Source organism: Ciconia boyciana, chromosome 3 (genome assembly GCF_034638445.1).
Source record: "Ciconia boyciana chromosome 3, ASM3463844v1, whole genome shotgun sequence".
NCBI lineage: Eukaryota > Metazoa > Chordata > Aves > Ciconiiformes > Ciconiidae > Ciconia > Ciconia boyciana.
Window position 1 is genome coordinate 51,660,679 of NC_132936.1, and position 18,771 is coordinate 51,679,449.

The 18,771-nt window shown below is 45.8% G+C and overlaps 1 protein-coding gene across 4 annotated transcripts in view; it reads left to right on the forward strand.

The window, feature by feature from the left end:
• FOXO3 (forkhead box O3) overlaps nt 1–18,771 on the forward strand; it is a 95,884-nt gene that overhangs the window by 61,460 nt on the left and 15,653 nt on the right. For 3 of the 4 annotated variants that reach the window (XM_072855617.1, XM_072855615.1, XM_072855616.1), the window contains one exon: nt 16,253–17,687. The exons of the other annotated variant lie outside the window; for it this stretch is intronic. In XM_072855617.1, the coding sequence (XP_072711718.1) occupies nt 16,253–17,653 (1,401 nt within the window). In that variant the 3' untranslated portion in view covers nt 17,654–17,687. The remainder of the gene's footprint in view (nt 1–16,252; nt 17,688–18,771) is intronic. 4 annotated transcript variants of the gene reach the window in all.

Genomic DNA, 18,771 nt, shown 5'->3' on the forward strand with positions numbered 1-18,771 from the left:
TGGCAAACCCGCGGCTGCCTGGGAATCCCTGCAGTTATTTATCTCCAGAAAGCTGCTACTGCTTCAGCAAAAGGTCTCCTTCAGAACCTCCAGCCTGTCATGTGAACCTCTCCTCCTAAACAAACACCACGGCTAACTTGAAATCGGAGGCAAGATCAATTACTTTCAAGCTCTCAGTGCCACGGAGTAACAAGACATAATGTTATTAATTTCTCGTGACTGGGGCAAAAACAGTAGACCTCTTGCTTAACATTTTGGAGGGCTTTTATTTTTTTTTCCTGTACTGCTTTCTCTGGAGTATTTATGTCATATGTCATGATATCGTCTAGTAATTCTTAACTGCAAATGCTCGTATTAGCAAAGTGGAATTGAACTTCCCAAGTACAGGCAGCAGGCAAACTTTAAGGTTTTTAAGGGCAGGCCTTCTGAATAAAAGCTTCAGAGCTCCCATCAGTTCTTTCAACAGCAAATCCCAAATTCAGTTTCAGCTTCGTCCCACCTTTTGGAAGAATATCTAGCCTTAAATGCGAAAACTTAAAGCAATGGAGAATCCACCCTGCCTTTAAGTGTGTTTTTCAGAGGGTCAATTACCTTCACTGCTAATATGTACATGTTATTTCTGCTGTGGTTTCGGTTTCCAAATACTTGGGCCTTGTTAAGGCTTTGTCTGCTAGTAATACAGTCCCCAGCCTCCTCTACCCAAATCTGTAATAAATTAGTTTTCAAGGCTTTTGTCTGTAGCGATTCTAAAAATAATTTCTTATTGGAATCCAATTGAATCCGAGGGAAGCGAGGTGATAATCAAATGATGTCACCCTCACGTCTTGCGCTGCATCTCACCGCCTGCCAAAACTAGCAACTGTTGCTATGTACCCAGGGGAAGGTGATACTCCCAGCCTTTCCTTGGTGCTGGAAACCGCTCCTTTCCAGAGCTTGTCAGGCCCCCGAGAGCTGCTGACGTCTGTCCTAGGCTTTTCGTTTTACCCTTACTTGTTGGGATAGCCATGGAGGAACATGGATCGCGTCCTGTAGGATGCTTTGAATTTTTCCTGTTCCTGAAGAAGATCATTTATCAAAACCGCTGCCAGTCTGGAGGACTGATGTGATTTAGCGCGTGAAGTGCCTGTATTGCACTGCGTGGGGTCTGGGGTGGAGACCTCACTGCAGCATGTGTGGCGATGTCCGAAAATCCGTGCATCGGGACAAGGGCATGACACCATGACATTTTCCAGCCAGTTTATTTCCTTTTCTCAGTAGCACCCCTGCAAACTTGACTGATGGTGGAACTCTTCCCCCCAGCTTTTCTCTGGGTACTTCCAAAAGATCAAAAAAACCCTCCACAAAACAGCAGGGCTCGTTGTGATTTGACACGTGGGGCTCCAGAAGTTCTTCAGGAGTGAACCCAATCCTGTTGTCAGCAGTAGGTAGGTGATGTAGCAGGTTGTTTTTCTCTCCAGTAAGAGTCAGCATGAGCTGGGGGATTCAGTACCTGGCAGATGACGTTCAGCACATCGCAGGGACCGGTTGTTAGCTAGACTAGACTAGAGTTGTGGATTATTTCTTTCCCCATGCTCCTTAGCAAAACATGCTGTTGGGGTGTCCCAGATCTGCTGTTGATAAGACTTCTTATTGGCAGTGTGTGCTCATGAAAGGGTAGATGCCCCTCCTGACAAGCATGTGACGACTATTAATACTCGCAGGAGTTAGGCTCTGGCACTGTTACCCCCTTCCCGCCAGCACTGCTCCTCTGCAAGGCAGAGCCCTGGTTTCCAGAGACCTCTCCAACACACCCAGCATCGCGCTGACCTCTCTCTGTCCGTGCCTGGGACCGAGCAGACAAGCCTGGCCTTACTCCCCCTGCGTTGGCCGGGTTGTTTGCCTGGAGTCACTGAACGTTGTGCCCTCCTCCAGCTCTGCCAGCTGGCCCCTTCCCCGGCGGGAGGGGAGCTGCAGGTGCGGGGCTCTCCCGTGCCCGCCTGTGTCCCCAAATGACTTCCACCCACCCGGAACTGAGGGTGGAAACCTGGGAGCGAAACAAGTCAAACGTTCATAAGGCCCCGATTAACGCCAGCACATCTTGGCAGCTGCTCCCTGCCCGGTCTGCATTTAAAAGAGGTTGCTTGCAGTTTTTGTCTTCATTTTGCTACCTAAACGTGCAAGCTCCGACTTTGTGGTTTTGGGCAGCGTAAGGGTGCTGGCTCGCAGGCAGCCTCAGATACGATCCTGGTTTTGTACAGGACTTCATTTTTTATTTTAAACATGCATGGTTGCAAACAGCATTGTACCTGGTTCCAGCAATGTCCTAACCCTGGGGAGGGAGCGGGGGACGGAGAAGGGGCACGGCAGAAGAAAGCGCTCTGTGTTTGCTGGCCGGCGTACCAGAGCGATGGGATGGGGCTGAAGCATCGAGGCATATTACGGCGTCATAATTCCCAGGGACTCTTTTCTGAGTATGTACACCATCCCTATATATAGCAGCAATCCAGAGCTAATTGGCATGTAAGTGCCCATAAATGGTGGAATAAAGTTATTTAAAGTCATTATTTTGCCTTTCATCGAGTGCAAAAAACAAAGTTATCTAGGTGGAAAAAAAGGAGAGGAGGAAAAAAATGGCAGAATACCAAACTGTGACTTGTTCAAAGTAGCTTGTGAAAGTATCTTGAGGTTGTCTTTCCTGAAAGCCTTTGAAATTCAAAGACTATGGACTCTTGCCTCTTGGCTCACAGACTGATTCTTTCTCCTGGCAGATTCTGCCTAACAGTTGCCCTTTTTTTGCTCTTTTAAATACCCCTGAATCACAGAGCTTGCTCATTCTGCTTTTCCTCATTCAGGTCTAAAGCCTTAAGGACTGCATCGAAGTAGCGAAGAGGACAGCATGTACTGGATGCTAGAGCCAAGGGAGAGGGGGTGGGCAGAGGGAAGAGGTGACCCTGTCTTCAGGCTTCGGTCCTAATCCTGCAAACTTTTTCTCCTGCAAAGAGTTCTGCATAGGTCAGCCAGACTTATTCCATGAACAGCGATTAATTGCTATTCAGCATCATGCTTGGATTATGCTTAAAGTAATCGTAATAACATGACCAGAGTTTGTGATAAGGCATGGATGGGGTGCTTTAAGCCAGTTGGAGGGAGAGGCTGCTGAAGACATGCATGGGATTAGTTAAATAGAAATTTTGCTTGTTTGGCAAGCAGGGCCGAGTTAGGCCAAACTCTGGAACTCAGAGAAAGTGACTCTCTAAAAAGCACATATAAATGCAGTACCACCAGTGTCCAACGTGCACTCCCTGGCATCTGTCCCAAGGAGGAAGGTTAGTCCAAGCGCATGTGATCTTTCCAGGAATCATCTGCCCAGGTGGCCCAGTTCCCTGCGTGCCAGTATCTTGTGCAGTCCCGTGTATCGAATGAGGAGGCAGCGTTTCGAACCGCCCCGTACTCCTGTTGCATTTGTGATTACGTTGTTGGCTTTTGCAGCGGGAACCTTTTTTTGGGGCCTGGAGCTGCAGAACAGCTCGCCTGGTGCAGCCCTGAGCCCGGGCCGTTGCTCACAAGCGTGGCACTGGAGCAGCAGGAGGGAGGTGAAAATGAGCAAAAATGTCACCCCGTTGTGCCATGATGCCTTCTGAGTGCATTTAGGGTCTCCTAGTACAGAAGGCCTATCAGGTCGCTGTAGTTGGTTTCTGGAAAAATCAGCTTCGGTCCTTACTGTTCTGCTGGACAGGTATTTTCTGGCATATACCTATATTAAGCTACTTCACTAAAATGCAACTTATTAAAGTGCAACTTATGAGTGACATGGAGTCCAGAGTGCCCAACGCTTCTGCAGCATTGGAAAAAAGGTGCTTCTCAATGCATATAGCTTTAAGGTTTCTCGCTGTCCTGACTTTAATTGCTTTTGACACACTCATTTAAGGGCAGTGGGGCGGGGGGGACAACGACTCTTTAGCCTGAGTTAAACAAGAGGAACCCACGTGCTGCCTGCTCCTGCCCGTGCAGGCAGAGTGCCATGGGGGCAACAGCTGACGAAGATGGCAGCTGCTGCAGATGCAGGGAGAGACAAGTACCCCGTCTGCTCCCTCCCGCTGTCTTCCCCCTCTGTTGACAGTATTGCTGTTTGTCCTGCCGAAACCTTACGTGGCTATCGCTACCCATCTCCCCGAAGGCCCAGAGTATGGTGAAAGACTGGGCTGCCTCCAGCCTCTTCCTCCTTATTTATGTGTCACAGGAGGAAAAACCTAGACGGAGATATGTTGTTGAGGGTCATCCTGTTGTAGTTATGATGATGGCAACAATTCATAGCTGAAGCATTTGATTTGTTAACCTTATAAAAAGATGCCATTAAATACTGTGTTTAGCTCCTCAGGGGAAGTAGCCTAGTTTCTTTTTCATTTTCCTTTTCTCATCCCTGTTTTAACATTAGTGATTCAGCTGTCACTCTGCTTCGGAAGGGCCGCTGGGGTTATAGCTGTGATTGGATACCACCAAGAACCCATTTCTGCCAAAAATAATTAATATGGTGCATTTTCACCTCAAAGAGAGCCCGAGACAAAACTACTAGAAGGTTTTCATTAACTTTTGCAAGCTTTGAAACTTGCCTGTGAACAAAATTGGAAATTTCTGTGTGTCTCCTCTTGTTTATCCTTGTCAACGAGGCAAAGTCTGGCAAAGTGGTGCATACCTAACCCTACACATTGAGGGTATTCCTGTTCAAGTCTACAAAGCAGCTCATAGGGTATGCATTTAGATACATGAAAAAGCCTTTGTAGGTGAGAATCTCACTCTGCAACAGGGCACGTGGTCAGATCCTACAAACAAAATGAGTTTCCACCAGCTCTGAAAAAAGTCTGACTAGAGACAAGTGTGGACTCTTCCACCTCCATAATTTTTTCATTCTCCGCTTTGCTAATCTTAACCAAAAAGTAGTCTTGTTCATTTCTGTTTTTCTAGATATCACATCTCCTCTAAACTTTAAACACAGGAAAAAATTAAAAAGAAGAAGAAGGGAAAAAAAAGCATAAAGCTAGCTCATTTTATATTTTGCATATCAGTTCATATTATAAAAGTATTAGCAGACCTGTCATAATGTATACTCATACACATCGCTCAGGGTGCTTGGTAGTGGGTCCCCTCCCTTTCCCAGAAGGAGGGTAAATATCCCCATGAGCATTTGCCAATGCTCCTTTCGTTATGTCCTCCTCTGTTCAGCTGCAACTTGAAGGTGCTTGTTTTTTGTGTACCTTTCTTATGAAAATGATACCTGGCATGCTCAGGAGGCCTGACATTCTTGAGCTATGAATACTGTGAACAGTGTCATAAAAAAATGATGATGTACAAAGGCACCATCATTCTTAGCATTGTCCTTTAAAATTTGCCCTGTGTCTTGAACATGCAGGTGTTGAAAAAGGACTTATTTCAAGCAGTGTAGCTCCACTAACATAACTCAGCGTTTTCCCCCTAAGAGCAGAATGGGACATGTGTCCACCCAACCCACCTGCGGTCTGGGACCAGTTTCTTGGAGAAGCAGAAATTCATCTGCCTGTCGGGCGCTGTAAGAGAGCACCCATCTGCAGGGATTGTGGGGCCATCTCAGAGTACATACAGCTACTGCGACCCCAAGACACATAGATTTTGATTCAGCAAGTCAATACTTAAAATTTTCCAGAGGAGGAGATGGTGTCTGTCAAGTGACACCATCTCAGGGTACTGAGAGGTTGCCTCGATGCTCGTCCTGGAGGGCAGGTAACACAAAGCTGGTTTGTGCTAGCAAATGAAACCAAAGCCACTCAATTTTATATTCTGTAGCATCTTAATTGAATTAAGGCTTCTTTGTCTGCCTGTTGAGGCTGTAAACTTCTAGATGCAAGTGCCTTCTACTTGTGTAGTCCTTCCCACAATGGGAGCTCAGCCAGTCTGCAACCTACAGGGTCAGAAATTCTTGTCCCAGTACACAGCGATAACCTTGGCTGTTGGCACAGTCAAGGTCCTGAAACTCATTGCCCTTCTGGCCCCACAGCTGCCTCTGAAAAATGTCCTATTCTGTGTACTGAGCGATACAGCTGCAAAGGCCCCACCATGTCCCCAGTGTTGGCTTCAGGGGGGATTACTCATGTGTACAGGTTCAAACCGGGAACATGAAAGGGCTCCACTCACTGTTCTGCTATTTGGGCTCTGGTGTCGGGGTGGGGCACTAGGAAAGCTTTGGGAAGTGCCGAAGCATTTTGACACAGCCTAGCTTTAGGCTCAACATTTAGCGCTTGTGATTGTATCAATGACAGTGATCTGAGTTTCTCGGATTAGGTAAATAGCTTAAAGAAAAAAGATGACTTTCATACCTGTGCATTTACTTGGGTTGTGAGGTTTCTGGGATGGTGCCGCTGCCGGTTGCATGTGAAACAGGAATGTCCTGCTTGCTGTAGCAAAGGGCTGATTCATTGGCAGCGTAATAGGTGTCATCTTCCCTTTTGTCAGCTCCTCAGGTATATTTTACCCCTGTAACGAACAGAAAATAAATTTTAAAAATCCAGTAAAACCAGTAACATGCAAGTCATCTGAGTGAGGTGAGGTTCGATGAAAACTAAAACAGTTTGTAAATGGAGTTAGGTGAGGCTGGGGTTAATCAGGAGGGGTAGAAGGAGAGTTTGGTGAGTCCCAGTGGGGGTGAGCCCTCTGAAGCCGCCACTGCCCTGGGAGATGCTGGGAGCAGCCGCAGTCCCAAAGCCTCCCTGTGCGAAGGGTGAGATCCACCTCCACCAGCGGAGAGGGTCAGGCACTTGCAGAGGAACACGGGAAGATGGGCTGCCAGGCTCATTTGCTGGAGGTGCCCGTTTCTCCCCACCGACTGCCAAGGGGGGCTGTGGTTGCTAGTTCGGATGTCAAGGTCTGACCTGGAGCTGCCCAGGCTGGGTAAGGGGAGTTAAACTTTTAAGGCTGTAACAAAGCTTTTCTCCATAGGGAAAAAAAAAAAATCAAATGCTGTCAACTTGGAGATTGCAGACAGGGCATCAGAGCGTGGAAACTAAAGCCACGTGCCTCGGCGGTGAGTTTGTGGGCAGGGCTGCGTGTCCCGATGTAATGCGCAAATATATAGGACCATATTTTGGTACGGCATGAGCTTGGTTTGTGTATACAGCAAGCAAGTTTGTACGATTTTTCAAATATGTTCCCAAATGCAGTGCTTAAAATATGTTCGCCTACACAGAGGGAAAATGTAGGAAACCGTGAGAAACGGAGAGGGAAAAGGCTAGGGAGGACCTAGCCTTTAGTCTCAGGACGAAAGCAGAACACGGATCAGAATACATCAAAAGGAAAACTGATCACTTTCCACTTTCAAAAGGCATTAATATTTTACAGCTACCATTATGTTTTGAAGAGTACGCAGGTATTTATTGGTAGTGCCATAGCTACCCAGTCCCAAGTCCTGAAGGAGGAGATACCTGTTTTTCAAGTTGTTCTGTTCACTCATCCCTCGTCTCCCAATTCACACCCTGTACCCACCGACGCTGCAGTAACTTGGTGAATACCTGGAGTTGCGGTTGTGCGTTCCCACCCCGGCTGTCCTTCCCATGAGGCTCCCAAGGGTTTTTTGCCCCTAAAAGCAGCGGGTCAGACCCACCGAGAGTCACGCTTAGGGGTGTCCCTGGCTTCCCCCAGTGCTCGAGGCTGTGAAGCAGGACCATTCCCTTTGCGACGTCAGCTGCCGACTGAACCGCATCATATTTTAAAATGCACTTTTAAAAAAAAAAAAATATCAGATAATACTTTCTGGTTCAATAATAAACTAATTACGTGCTTAAAATAGCACAGGAGAGGGGTCCTGTTTCAGATTTGTCTACATAGCAGAAATGCCGGGGGCTGTTTTGGAGGTTGCTCGAAGGCTTTCTTGCGAGAAGGTCTCGGGTGCCTGTGCCGGCCTTTGAAGGGCTTGCTCAGGGCTGATCAAACTCGGTCAGGTGACAGCGTATCAGATCTATTCCTTCCATCAGTTACATGTCAGCCGTAACTGTCACCAGATTTGCTATTTAATGTGTGCAGCTCAACACTTCCAGTTAATCCAGCCTGGGTATTTAACAATCTATCATTTCAGAGCTAGCACTTTACGGAGCCGCGTGCAAGGCAGCCTTGCGCTTCAGTAAGGCAGGAGCCCTGGAAAGCTTTCTTCATGCACACTGATTTTACTCTTTCCCTGCCACTGTGCAGTGGAAGTTATTGGTAATTTAGTTTCATTTTACAGGCTTAGGAAGTGTTAAAAAAAAATCAACACATGACCACAAAAAAATTTCAAAAAATAAAGAATTATAATAGGTGATTCAGCAATGATAGCCTTTTGTGATCTTCCATGGGAAGCTACTATTTTTAATGAATTATTATAAGCAGTAGCATCACTCACATTTATTTATAAAGGCATGAAAGAACGCCCATACGTGTTTCTAAATAGTCGATGTATAGTAACAGCCATATGCTGAGAATGAGTGAAAATAGAATTGAGCACACTAGTTTCCACAATGCTGCATGGGGCTTGTGCTGGGATCTTTGCATCTAAGAAACAAAAAACAGAGGGAATTTTTTTTTTTTTCTTCTAGTTCTTCTTGCTAGCAAAACAAACCCAAAGCCTTCAGGGTGAAAGTCTGCCTCACAGTAAAATTGCATTGTTTTCATTGAGGTCTAACTGGGTGACCACTGAGGTTTGTGAGGACTCTTCCAGTAGCTTCAGCAGCTGGCGGATTGGGGCTGTGATGACAGTGGTAGCTATTTTTATGAGAGTTACTGTACATATAATATTTGGGTTGATTAGTTGTGTGTGCCTGCACTTCTTTCTGTTGGGGCTCTGTGGCACGGAGGAGGATGCGGCGGTTCCCTGCTGAAGGGGCTGCACAAATACAGCATGGTGTCATTTCCAAAGTTCCTACAGTGGAAACGCTTTAAATGCTGGGGCTTGCCATTAAGAAAAAATGAGAGGAAAAAAAGGTGTTATCTGCTGGTGAGACTGCTCCTGAACAGAAATTACAACTGTTTTGATCTGGCTCTGCAAAGACCCAGCCACGTGTGTCCGCTGCAGCTTTTTTGTATGCAACTCCTTGTGCTTAAGTCCAGTAAGTGGCAACGTCTTCTATTCTCTTGCTGACTGTGTTCATGTCCCCTGTGCTTAGATGCCTTGGGATTCTCACGAATTCAGCACCTTACAAGACCAATGCCTTCAGGTAAATTCCTACTCTTAACGAAGTTAAATCCTTTGATTGAAATTAGTTGTGTTCTTGAATTTTGAGCAGCCGTGATACAAAGCGTGTAGAAGAGAGTGAAAAAGGCGGCTCTTGACGAGGTGCCTTTAGCAACCTCCTGATGACGGTGCCTGTCTCCCGATTCCCAAATCCCATTTTCACATGGAAAAGCATCAGCATAGCAGAGGCAAGCACTTTATTTTTTAGGGGGCTTCCTATAGCAAAAGGTGCTGGGGTACGTGGCTCCTGATGCCAGGAGGAGTTGCTGGAGAACCCAGCCTTGTTCTTGCTCCGCAGCTGCATTATTTAAAATATCAGCATTTTCCTCGCTCTCTGCTTCCCGTCTCCCAACACCCAGTGGAAAAAAATAAATGGCAACCAGCATGCTCTACTCACAGCAAAACAAATGTTATTTATTAGAGTCCTCCTGTGGTCAGAGGACGTCTGACTGTAAAATAACTGGAGATTTTTCTGCTAACTGGAAGCGTGATGCTCTGAGACAATTTCCAGGCAGTGTATATTTTCAGCTAAGTTTTATTTACGTCAGCGTAGCGATTTGCAGTATCACCGTTAGCAAAGAGTGAGGCAGGAGTTGTTTTAGCTAGAATGAATTCTTTCATTTTTTTTAGGAAGAAAATTTTGATTAAGTTGTGACTCGGTTCCCTTAGCTCCACGCGTTGAGATGCTTTTCTTTTCAAGAGGGAGGGCATAAACCTCCTTGGCGGGCATGCCGCTTGCCGCCTGCCCTTGTGGCAAGGAGCAGCTGGGGCGGGGGGGAGCGAGGCGTGCGTCGTTAGGGAGGGTTCCTTTGCCCTGCGCTAATCACCTTCTCCTGTCTTAATTTGGCACGGCGCAGCGCCCTGCGTGCAGGACGGAGGCAGATCTGCGTACGGCTCTCCTATCTGAGCCAGCACATTTCGGAGGATAAATCTTCGCCGGACTTAATGTTCTCCCAAGGAGCTTTAATATCCCTGAAGGCTTTCGGCTCTTCCTAGGGGTGGGGGACGGCGCAGGCAGAGAGCTAATTACAGCGGGGGCCTCTTCTAGCCGTTCCCCTACCAAGGTCAGAAAAACTCCTTTGAAGAGAGGGTGAGGAGGGGAATCCACAGAGCCACCCTTCGGATGCTGAGCTCACTTCTTCCCCCTAAATCTGTGGGTTTGGTTTTTTTTCCCTTTTCCTGCAGGAGAGCATGTTTGGGTGGCGGGGCCGAGCCTGTGTCTTCCCACTTATCCTTTCCAGGGCTGTGAGGATGGTGGCCTTTGCCAGCCGGGTGCGAAGGGCTGCTGGATGTCCCCTGTGGGACCCTGGCGTGCTCCGGCCACCTCCTTCTGCCAAACAGCTGGTAGGATTTGCGGGAGCTGCCTCAGGAACTTGCAGATGATACCAAACATTGAGCATCGAAAACGTCTGGGTGTCAGGAAAGATTTATCTTTCTGTGTGTAATTTGCTTAATGCTTTTTTTTGCCCAGCAACTTCCATAATTTAGGGATAATATAACAATCCGCAATACATAATATTTGGTTTTATATGCAAAAAGATGTATATCAGTACAACATGGCTGGATAGATATTGTGGGAGGACTTTCCTTATGTTTTAGTTCTCACTTTTTCTGCATCTCCAGAGCACCCTCACTACTTTATATATATCCTTCTGGTTTGCAAAAGCTCATGGGAAAGAGGAAGACATTCTGAGACCTCTTTGGGTTGGGGATTTCTAAGTTCCTTGAGAAGAGCAGCACTGCAGCCTTACAGAGCCAGGCAGAAAATGACTGCATGGAACCAACAGATTGGTACTTCCTAAAGATCTCCTCACCTAGACTCGCAAATCCCTTTCACCAGAAATTCCTGCATACATGCACACAATTGGCAACTTTATTCATCATTTTGGAGTCACTGTATCTGTTTTCTTGTTTACTCGCAATTGAATCTCATTGAGGACTTTAAAGCAAACAAAATGTAAAACTGGTAGTTGAAGCAAATTTTGAGTTACTTCATGAGAAGGCACAGACGCTGGTCTGGATGGATGGGCAAAATGTGTTGATTATTCGCAGCCTCCTTGTTTCAGCAACAACTGAATGCCAAGGAAGTAGTTTGTTTCATTTTTTGGTTTAATTTTTGGTGGAGGCCCTCTGTAGGGGTGTTCATCCCACAGGAGATTTGTGCTACAACATTTTGAGTAAGGTGACACAAGCTAGAAACTGAAATTGAAGTTTGCAAGCAGGGCCATGGAGAAGCGGGGCTGCCTCCAGTCAGCTGGAGGCTGATAAGCTGGAGTTATTTTCATGGCTTCTTTCAGTGGTATTAGATCTGATGCCTTTCCCTACTGTGTGGCTACCGGACAACTTCATATGGTGAAGTTAGAACATTAAATATGTTAATACAGTATAAAATAAAGTATAATTCTCCCAAGTGAGCACTAGCAGCATTTATGGGTCTGCAGATAGCGTTTGTTTTTCTCCCATCGTGTCCTAGTATCCCAGTTGTTAAAATAAACAACTGCTTTTGATTTGTAGCCATAACTTTACAGTTTAGGAGCCTGTATCTGAAATAACGAATTAGCCACTCACTACAAAACACTGAAATAAAAACAGACCAGTGTGTAACTTGGACTCGGCAGCCACCAGCTGCACCTCATCTTGCTAATCTTTAAGCTTTTTTTTTTTTTTTTTAAAGCGGGGGCTTTTAAGAGTTAAGTTACACAACTCTCTTTTTATTTTTAAAGTGAGTGGATTCCTTGTTGCGTTGTTGAGGATGATAAATTGATACCACATGTTGCTTCCAGACAAAAAAGACTCTGTACTGCAGTGGAAGTACTTGCAGCTGGTGTCTGAGTTAATGGACGGGCTCCACAAGGTAAACACGGGTTGGAAGAGGCTGAAACAGGCACAGGGAGGGGGAATTTTCTCTGTTTAAAGGCTCGAGCATTTGCTGCTGTTGCCTGACCAGGACAGAGTGTTGAAATCACACACAGTCCAGCCTTTCTGGGAGGCTTACTCAGTTGTTCGTGTCAAATCACGTATACAGGACTTTGGGAATGTTTGAGTGTCCTCTCTGGGACCTTACCCGTTCGCAGTCTTACCAAAAAATCAAGAGACACATGTGTAATTAGGACATGGTAGCCGATTTCATTTTTTTTGGCGAGCAAAATGTGCCTGGTTCCCTCAAGGTGCAGTGGATCGACATTTACAAAAGCTGAGAGTGTGGCCCCGAGTTTGGGGAAAGTGCTGTCACCCCACGTGTTGCTGCCCTGGCTACTGGTGGGCACCCAGCCGCATCCCTTCTCCTGATGCCGTCAGCCTAAGCTGAGGTAGGGTAGCAGCACTGCTTGCCTGTGGCACTATACCACCCTCTGCTCACACCAAATCTGACCTGCCTTGTGTGTTCCTCTGCCCTGGGTCTTCCTCGTCTCCAGGGCTGGTCATTCTTCCCTGCAGGGCCACTTCCCCGGGGGACTGGGACCTGGCTGGGGATGCTCTTGATCTTATCTGCAGGAACCTCAGTCTTCTGGCTCTTAGCAGAGCGCACAGAGTTCTTCAAGTCCGGTATAAATAGTAACACTAATAAAGGGAGGAGCTCATCGTATTTCTTTTCTACTCTGCTCTTGTACAGTCTGTATGTTGTACCCATCAGTGTATCTGAGCTCTTTCCAAGGTGTCTGCAGCCTGGCTAGCATCTGTCCCATCTACATATGGTCTCCAGGACAGATTGACGGGAGTTCCTTTATAGATCTTTTAAAGTTTCTCATTGCATTTTGGCATGGAAAAATGTGTTATGTTTCTATCATCATGGCCTAATCTGGCTCCCACATAAGTCAAAGACAAATCCCCATTCATTTGATCAGCAGCGGGTTCAAATGATAAACTCTTTGCTTCCCCACCTCCTTTGCGATTTGTCACATGGTCATATATTACTAATGTGCGTGGTTGTGAGCAAAGATTGTCCCATGATATTTTCATATATTTTAAGCAGATGGGAACATTCTTTGACAGCTTAGAAACCAGGTAGAAAATACAGTTATGTCCATCCAGATTGCACCCTGGTAGCGCAGCGCAACAGCCTTTACTGATGTGAATTGTTAGTCCTGGTGACTTCTGTAGCAAAACTTGGATGTGAAGGGATAATAGGATCCAGCCCTAATTTGATTTGGCAGAGCATCCAACACAAGGAGAAACCAAGAAACTCAGATAGAGTTGCTGAAGAGGTTAGCGGGGGAGGTTACGTGAAATAAGTGGGTTTTAAGGCAGTGTTTGAACAGAGGGTGGAGATGGGGTACACAAAAATAAATTGGCCCATAATTATGCTTACGTAAACAATCTTCCTACAGAAGAAAAGTAAAGAAAAACAGAAGCCGGAGTGTAAGTGGCGTATTGCGTAATGTAAAGGAAAACAAACTGCTTGGATTTTTTATAACCACCGATTTTCAATGCAAAAGTATTATTACGTTCTTTTATTATTTGTGTAATACCAACACTGAGCAAAAAGATATAATAAGAAGAAAATTACACATGTGCACACACATATCTACACATGCAGGAGCCCTCATCCTGAAAGGTGCTTCAGTCTCACAATTTTACCATTTAGGATTTTTCATGGTTTAGGCCCAAAAGTTTCGTACTATGACTACCATCAGCAGAAATAAGCCATTTTATGAGAATACCATAGGTTGAAAACTGTTAGCTGCTAACACTTTGGCTGGGTGTTTTTATATCTGAAGCTATGTGGCACGCTGCGTATGCCACCTCAGGTGTTTCTTTTCCGTGTTTTCTAAGATTTTTTTCATTAGCAAGAGTCATGGTGCTGTGTATTCTTATACCCAGCATTTTTAAGTGGGGAACAGCATGGTTTCTATGGCTTTTGTAGCCTAGCTTGGTGTGGTGGTCCAGCTCTGGTTGTCCTCGTCCTGCTGCCAGCTCTTTGCCAGGAGAGATCCCCATGCGGATGTTCTCACAAGTGGTTGTCTGTGAAAGTCACGGGGGATGAATGTGAGAGCTACCTGCATTGATGCAGTACAAGCTGAAATATCAAAAAAGGTTATTTTTCAAAAAAACAGCAATTCTCCAGCCAGCTGGGAGAAACCTGAGGAAGAAAGCAGTGGCGCCTAGTTGTTAGAAGTTAGAAACAGACTGTTGCCAGACTCAAAATATAGTTAAAATGTCATCAGTTAAATAATAAAAAGCTCTTTCCTTCCTTAGACTAAAGAACTATTATGCTGCAACTCAATCCACCATATTTTGATGGCATGATAGTCCCTTAGAAATGGACAAGTTTATAGCTGAGGCACTGACCCAAACTTCTCTTAAGTATGTCTGCAAAGTCTGGTGTGCTGTTTTGTGCAAATTGTTTAAAACATAACAGTTGCCATTGTGAACCGTGGTCCATATGATTTCTCTTTTCATTAAGTGATAATCACCACCGCGTCTGCTGTCTGCGTGCGAGAAGAACTTCAGGCGTGTTTTCCATTTCACAATCTGACAAAAACCACAACACTTAACAGGGGGAAAAAAAGGCATTTTATACTGAAAATAATTGTTTAAAAAAAGCTGGGCTGTATTTCTTTATACATCAGATGTGTCTCCAGTTCACTTATGTCAAACATCCATTTACCCTAAGCATGCAAATGTCGAGATGCTTGTGAATGATTTGTTGATTGATTCATTCTTTGCCCATTTAAATCTGGAATTTCTTCAGTGCTTTGTAAATGAAGGACACTTATCCTGGATGGTTTGATTATGCTGTGATCCTGTTGACTTTGTGTTTTTAAAGCATGCTGGTAGAACAAATGTGATTTTATCCTCTTTATAGATATACCTGGTAATTGCCAAAATTTAAGAAAAAATAACTTGTGGAACTTTTTAAACGTGATAATCTTTAACCTGGAGGAATAGCACACTGTTTTGCCAAGGGAATATGGGATAGCTCCAAAAATCTTTTGACTTGCACATGGGAAAAAAAAAAACCCGAACCTGGAAGCACTCTCACTAACAAATACTACTTACTTGTCCTTTCTTTGAGCCGTATTTTAAGCCCAAGATCAGCAGGATGAGTAGAGTGGGATTTTCATCTCAGTTATTTTGGTTTAAATCTGGAGTCATTTCACTAGGGGCTACTGTGGGCTGGTTTTATCTGACTCTTTCTCATTCTGGGGTGATTATCATTGGTTTGAGCCAACATGGTTTTTGGACGGTAGATGTTGCTGACCTAGTGCAAGCGGGTAATATGCAAGAGCAGAGGGTGCACAGGCTCCCCTGAAAGTACTGTATTTCATAGCATCCTGTACAGCACGGGGTTTCCAACTGTGTACAGCAACTTTATACAACTCTGTATCTAGCAGCTTACAGGGACAGGGATATCATCGTGTACTGTGTCACATCACATTTTGAAGACTGTGAGGATACTATAGAGAGGGGACAGCTGGCCAGCTACTGCGGTACGGGCGTAATTCTGGTGCCTCTAATCACGAGAGAAAGTACAGCTTAGTCATGCACGGAGTGCCTGTGGGAGATGAGCAACAGCACTTGCAGTTTTCTCAAGAATTATTATAAAAAATACACAACACACATGCCAATGAAGAATTAAAAAGACATTTGCAGAGGCTGCGATGAGTGTGATGACCCCTCCAGTCAGATATTTGCAGTGTCTTGGTAGTTTTTATTTCAAGGAACTGATGGCAAGATTGCTGATAGTATAGAGGTTTGTCCTGAGTCAAAAGTAAGGGAGAAATGTCTAGCTCCTTGCTAGCAGGAATGGAGCTGTGTCACTCTCTGTTCCTTAGGATGCAACCTTTGGGGGTGCAAAGATGGGCACCAGGAAGGCACAGCTAGTGCAAGCACGAGGCTTGCTTTGCAGCAGCATGCTGCCACTCTGCAGTCACACTCCAGCCCTCTCATATCCACCACCCAAGAAATCCGTGCTGATGTCCAGGAGGGCCCAATGCTTTTATTCGTGTTGCTGTTTTCATGTGATGTTGGTTTTGCAATTGATATTTGGGTAGCAAAAGAAGAGGGGTGCTGGTCTTGACATTTTGTTTTGTTCCTTTCCTGCAGAATTCAATCCGGCACAACTTGTCACTCCACAGCCGATTCGTCAGGGTGCAGAATGAAGGCACTGGGAAAAGCTCTTGGTGGATGATCAATCCAGACGGTGGAAAAGGTGGCAAGGCACCCCGGAGACGCGCTGTGTCAATGGACAACAGCAACAAGTACACGAAGAGCAGAGGGCGGGCGGCTAAGAAAAAGGCAGCCCTGCAGACTGCCCAGGAGACAAGCGAGGACAGCCCTTCTCAGCTCTCCAAGTGGCCAGGGAGTCCCACCTCCCGCAGCAGCGATGAGCTGGATGCATGGACAGATTTTCGCTCCCGTACAAATTCAAACGCCAGTACGATCAGCGGCCGCTTGTCACCGATTTTGGCAAGCACCGAACTAGATGATGTTCAAGATGATGATGCTCCACTCTCTCCCATGCTGTACAGTAGTCCATCGAGCTTGTCCCCATCGGTAAACAAACCGTGTACTGTGGAGTTGCCTAGGTTGACTGATATGGCTGGGACAATGAATTTGAACGATGGACTGACAGATAACCTCATGGATGATCTCTTGGACAATATAACACTCCCTCCCTCCCAGCAGTCGCCCACAGGAGGGATAATGCAGAGAAGCTCCAGTTTTCCGTATGGTTCCAAAGGTTCAGGGCTGGGTTCCCCGTCAAGTAGTTTCAACAACGCCGTGTTTGGGCCGTCATCCCTGAATTCCCTCCGCCAGTCGCCCATGCAGACTATTCAGGAGAACAAGCAGGCCACCTTCTCTTCCATTTCTCATTACAACAACCAGACACTGCAGGATCTCCTCGCCTCTGATGCACTTAGTCACAGCGATGTCATGATGACACAGTCTGACCCACTCATGTCACAAGCCAGCACAGCTGTGTCCGCCCAGAATTCCCGCAGGAATATAATGCTCCGCAACGACCCCATGATGTCGTTTGCCGCGCAGTCGAGCCAGGGCGGTCTGGTCAATCAGAGCCTGCCTCATCACCAGCACCAGTCCCACAACTCCTCTCTTAGTGGCAGCCGTGCCTTGTCCAATTCCATCAGTAACATAGGCTTGAGTGACTCGAACAGCTTGGGATCCACCAAACATCAGCAGTCACCTGTCAATCAGTCTATGCAAACACTTTCTGACCCACTCTCAGGCTCCTCTTTGTACTCCTCTAGCGTGAACCTCCCGGTCATGGGACACGAGAAATTCCCAAGTGACTTGGACCTGGATATTTTCAATGGGAGCTTGGAGTGTGACATGGAGTCCATTATCCGCAGTGAACTCATGGATGCAGATGGGCTGGATTTTAACTTTGATTCCCTCATCTCAGCTCAGAACGTTGTCAGTCTGAATGTGGGGAACTTCACTGGTGCTAAACAGGCTTCATCACAGAGTTGGGTACCAGGCTGAAGGATCTTTGAGAACAGGGAAAATGGGCAAACAGGTCAGTGCCCCGTAGATGTGGTAAAATACTTGGTTCCTTAGTTTTATTGGAGTTTGCACCAAACACTTAATAGTGCACACTAATAATATTAATTTGGCTTGTGATGGCTTGCTGTGTGTTGGTATGCAACAGGTGCAACCAAGAAACATTTGGAGGTGTGGAGGGAAATGAGGCTAAGCTATAAAAGCTGTTCAGCTGCAGCACTGTCAGCACACATCTGATGCTATGCGTCCGTCTTAATTTAGGCATGAGAAATGTTAATGACAAATCAGGCAAAACAAGGTAGAATATTTGTGGGTTTTAGGAATCACAGAGCTCCAACTTGCCGTCTTTGAAGTCGCAACAGATGGATTCTTCTCTGCAGGCAATGCCGCACATAGCCAAGTTGTGTTACATAGGGGCAAGGGGCTTTGCAGTCAATGGAGCCATAGTACTGCGGGGAGGAGGAAGAGCGTCTTTGCAAGATCAGTGCAAGCACTGAGGATTGGGTGTCTGGGACAGATCCGGACTGAATTAGAGTTGTATTGCTGCTGTGGTACAGCAACACCAGCGAAGTTGTTTGGTTTTTTTTTTTTAATTGTACTTCTTGGCAAAAAAAAAAGTAGCAAATGGAGGAGTTATATATTGAAATGGCAAAGGTGGGATCCTGGTCCCAGGAATGTCCTGGGTTTAATGTTTTAAATATGCAAAATTTTTGGTCCTCCCCAGGACTGGGGTGGGTATAATTTTCTTTTGGACTCCACCAAGAGAATATCTGTAGGTTTGGGTTCTGACATAGGTGCTTTTCAAATGTTAGCTTCTTCAGGTTTTTTTTTCCAGATTGATGTGTTTTTTTCCATTGCTTCTTTTCCACAGCTGGGGGCATTTGAACTTCTAAACATTGTTTCTGTCATCCTTTTGTGATTCTGCAGGCTCCTGCCCATACCTCTGCCTGCTCACACGTACATATTCACTGACTCATAGGGTAGGTGCCACACAAAGTGCCCTTTCTGCTTTGTTTATTTATTAGTGTAAGGGAATAGATTTCAAAATATAGTAGGATAAAAGGTTAGCTATAAATTATTGAAAGCGTTCTATTAACTTC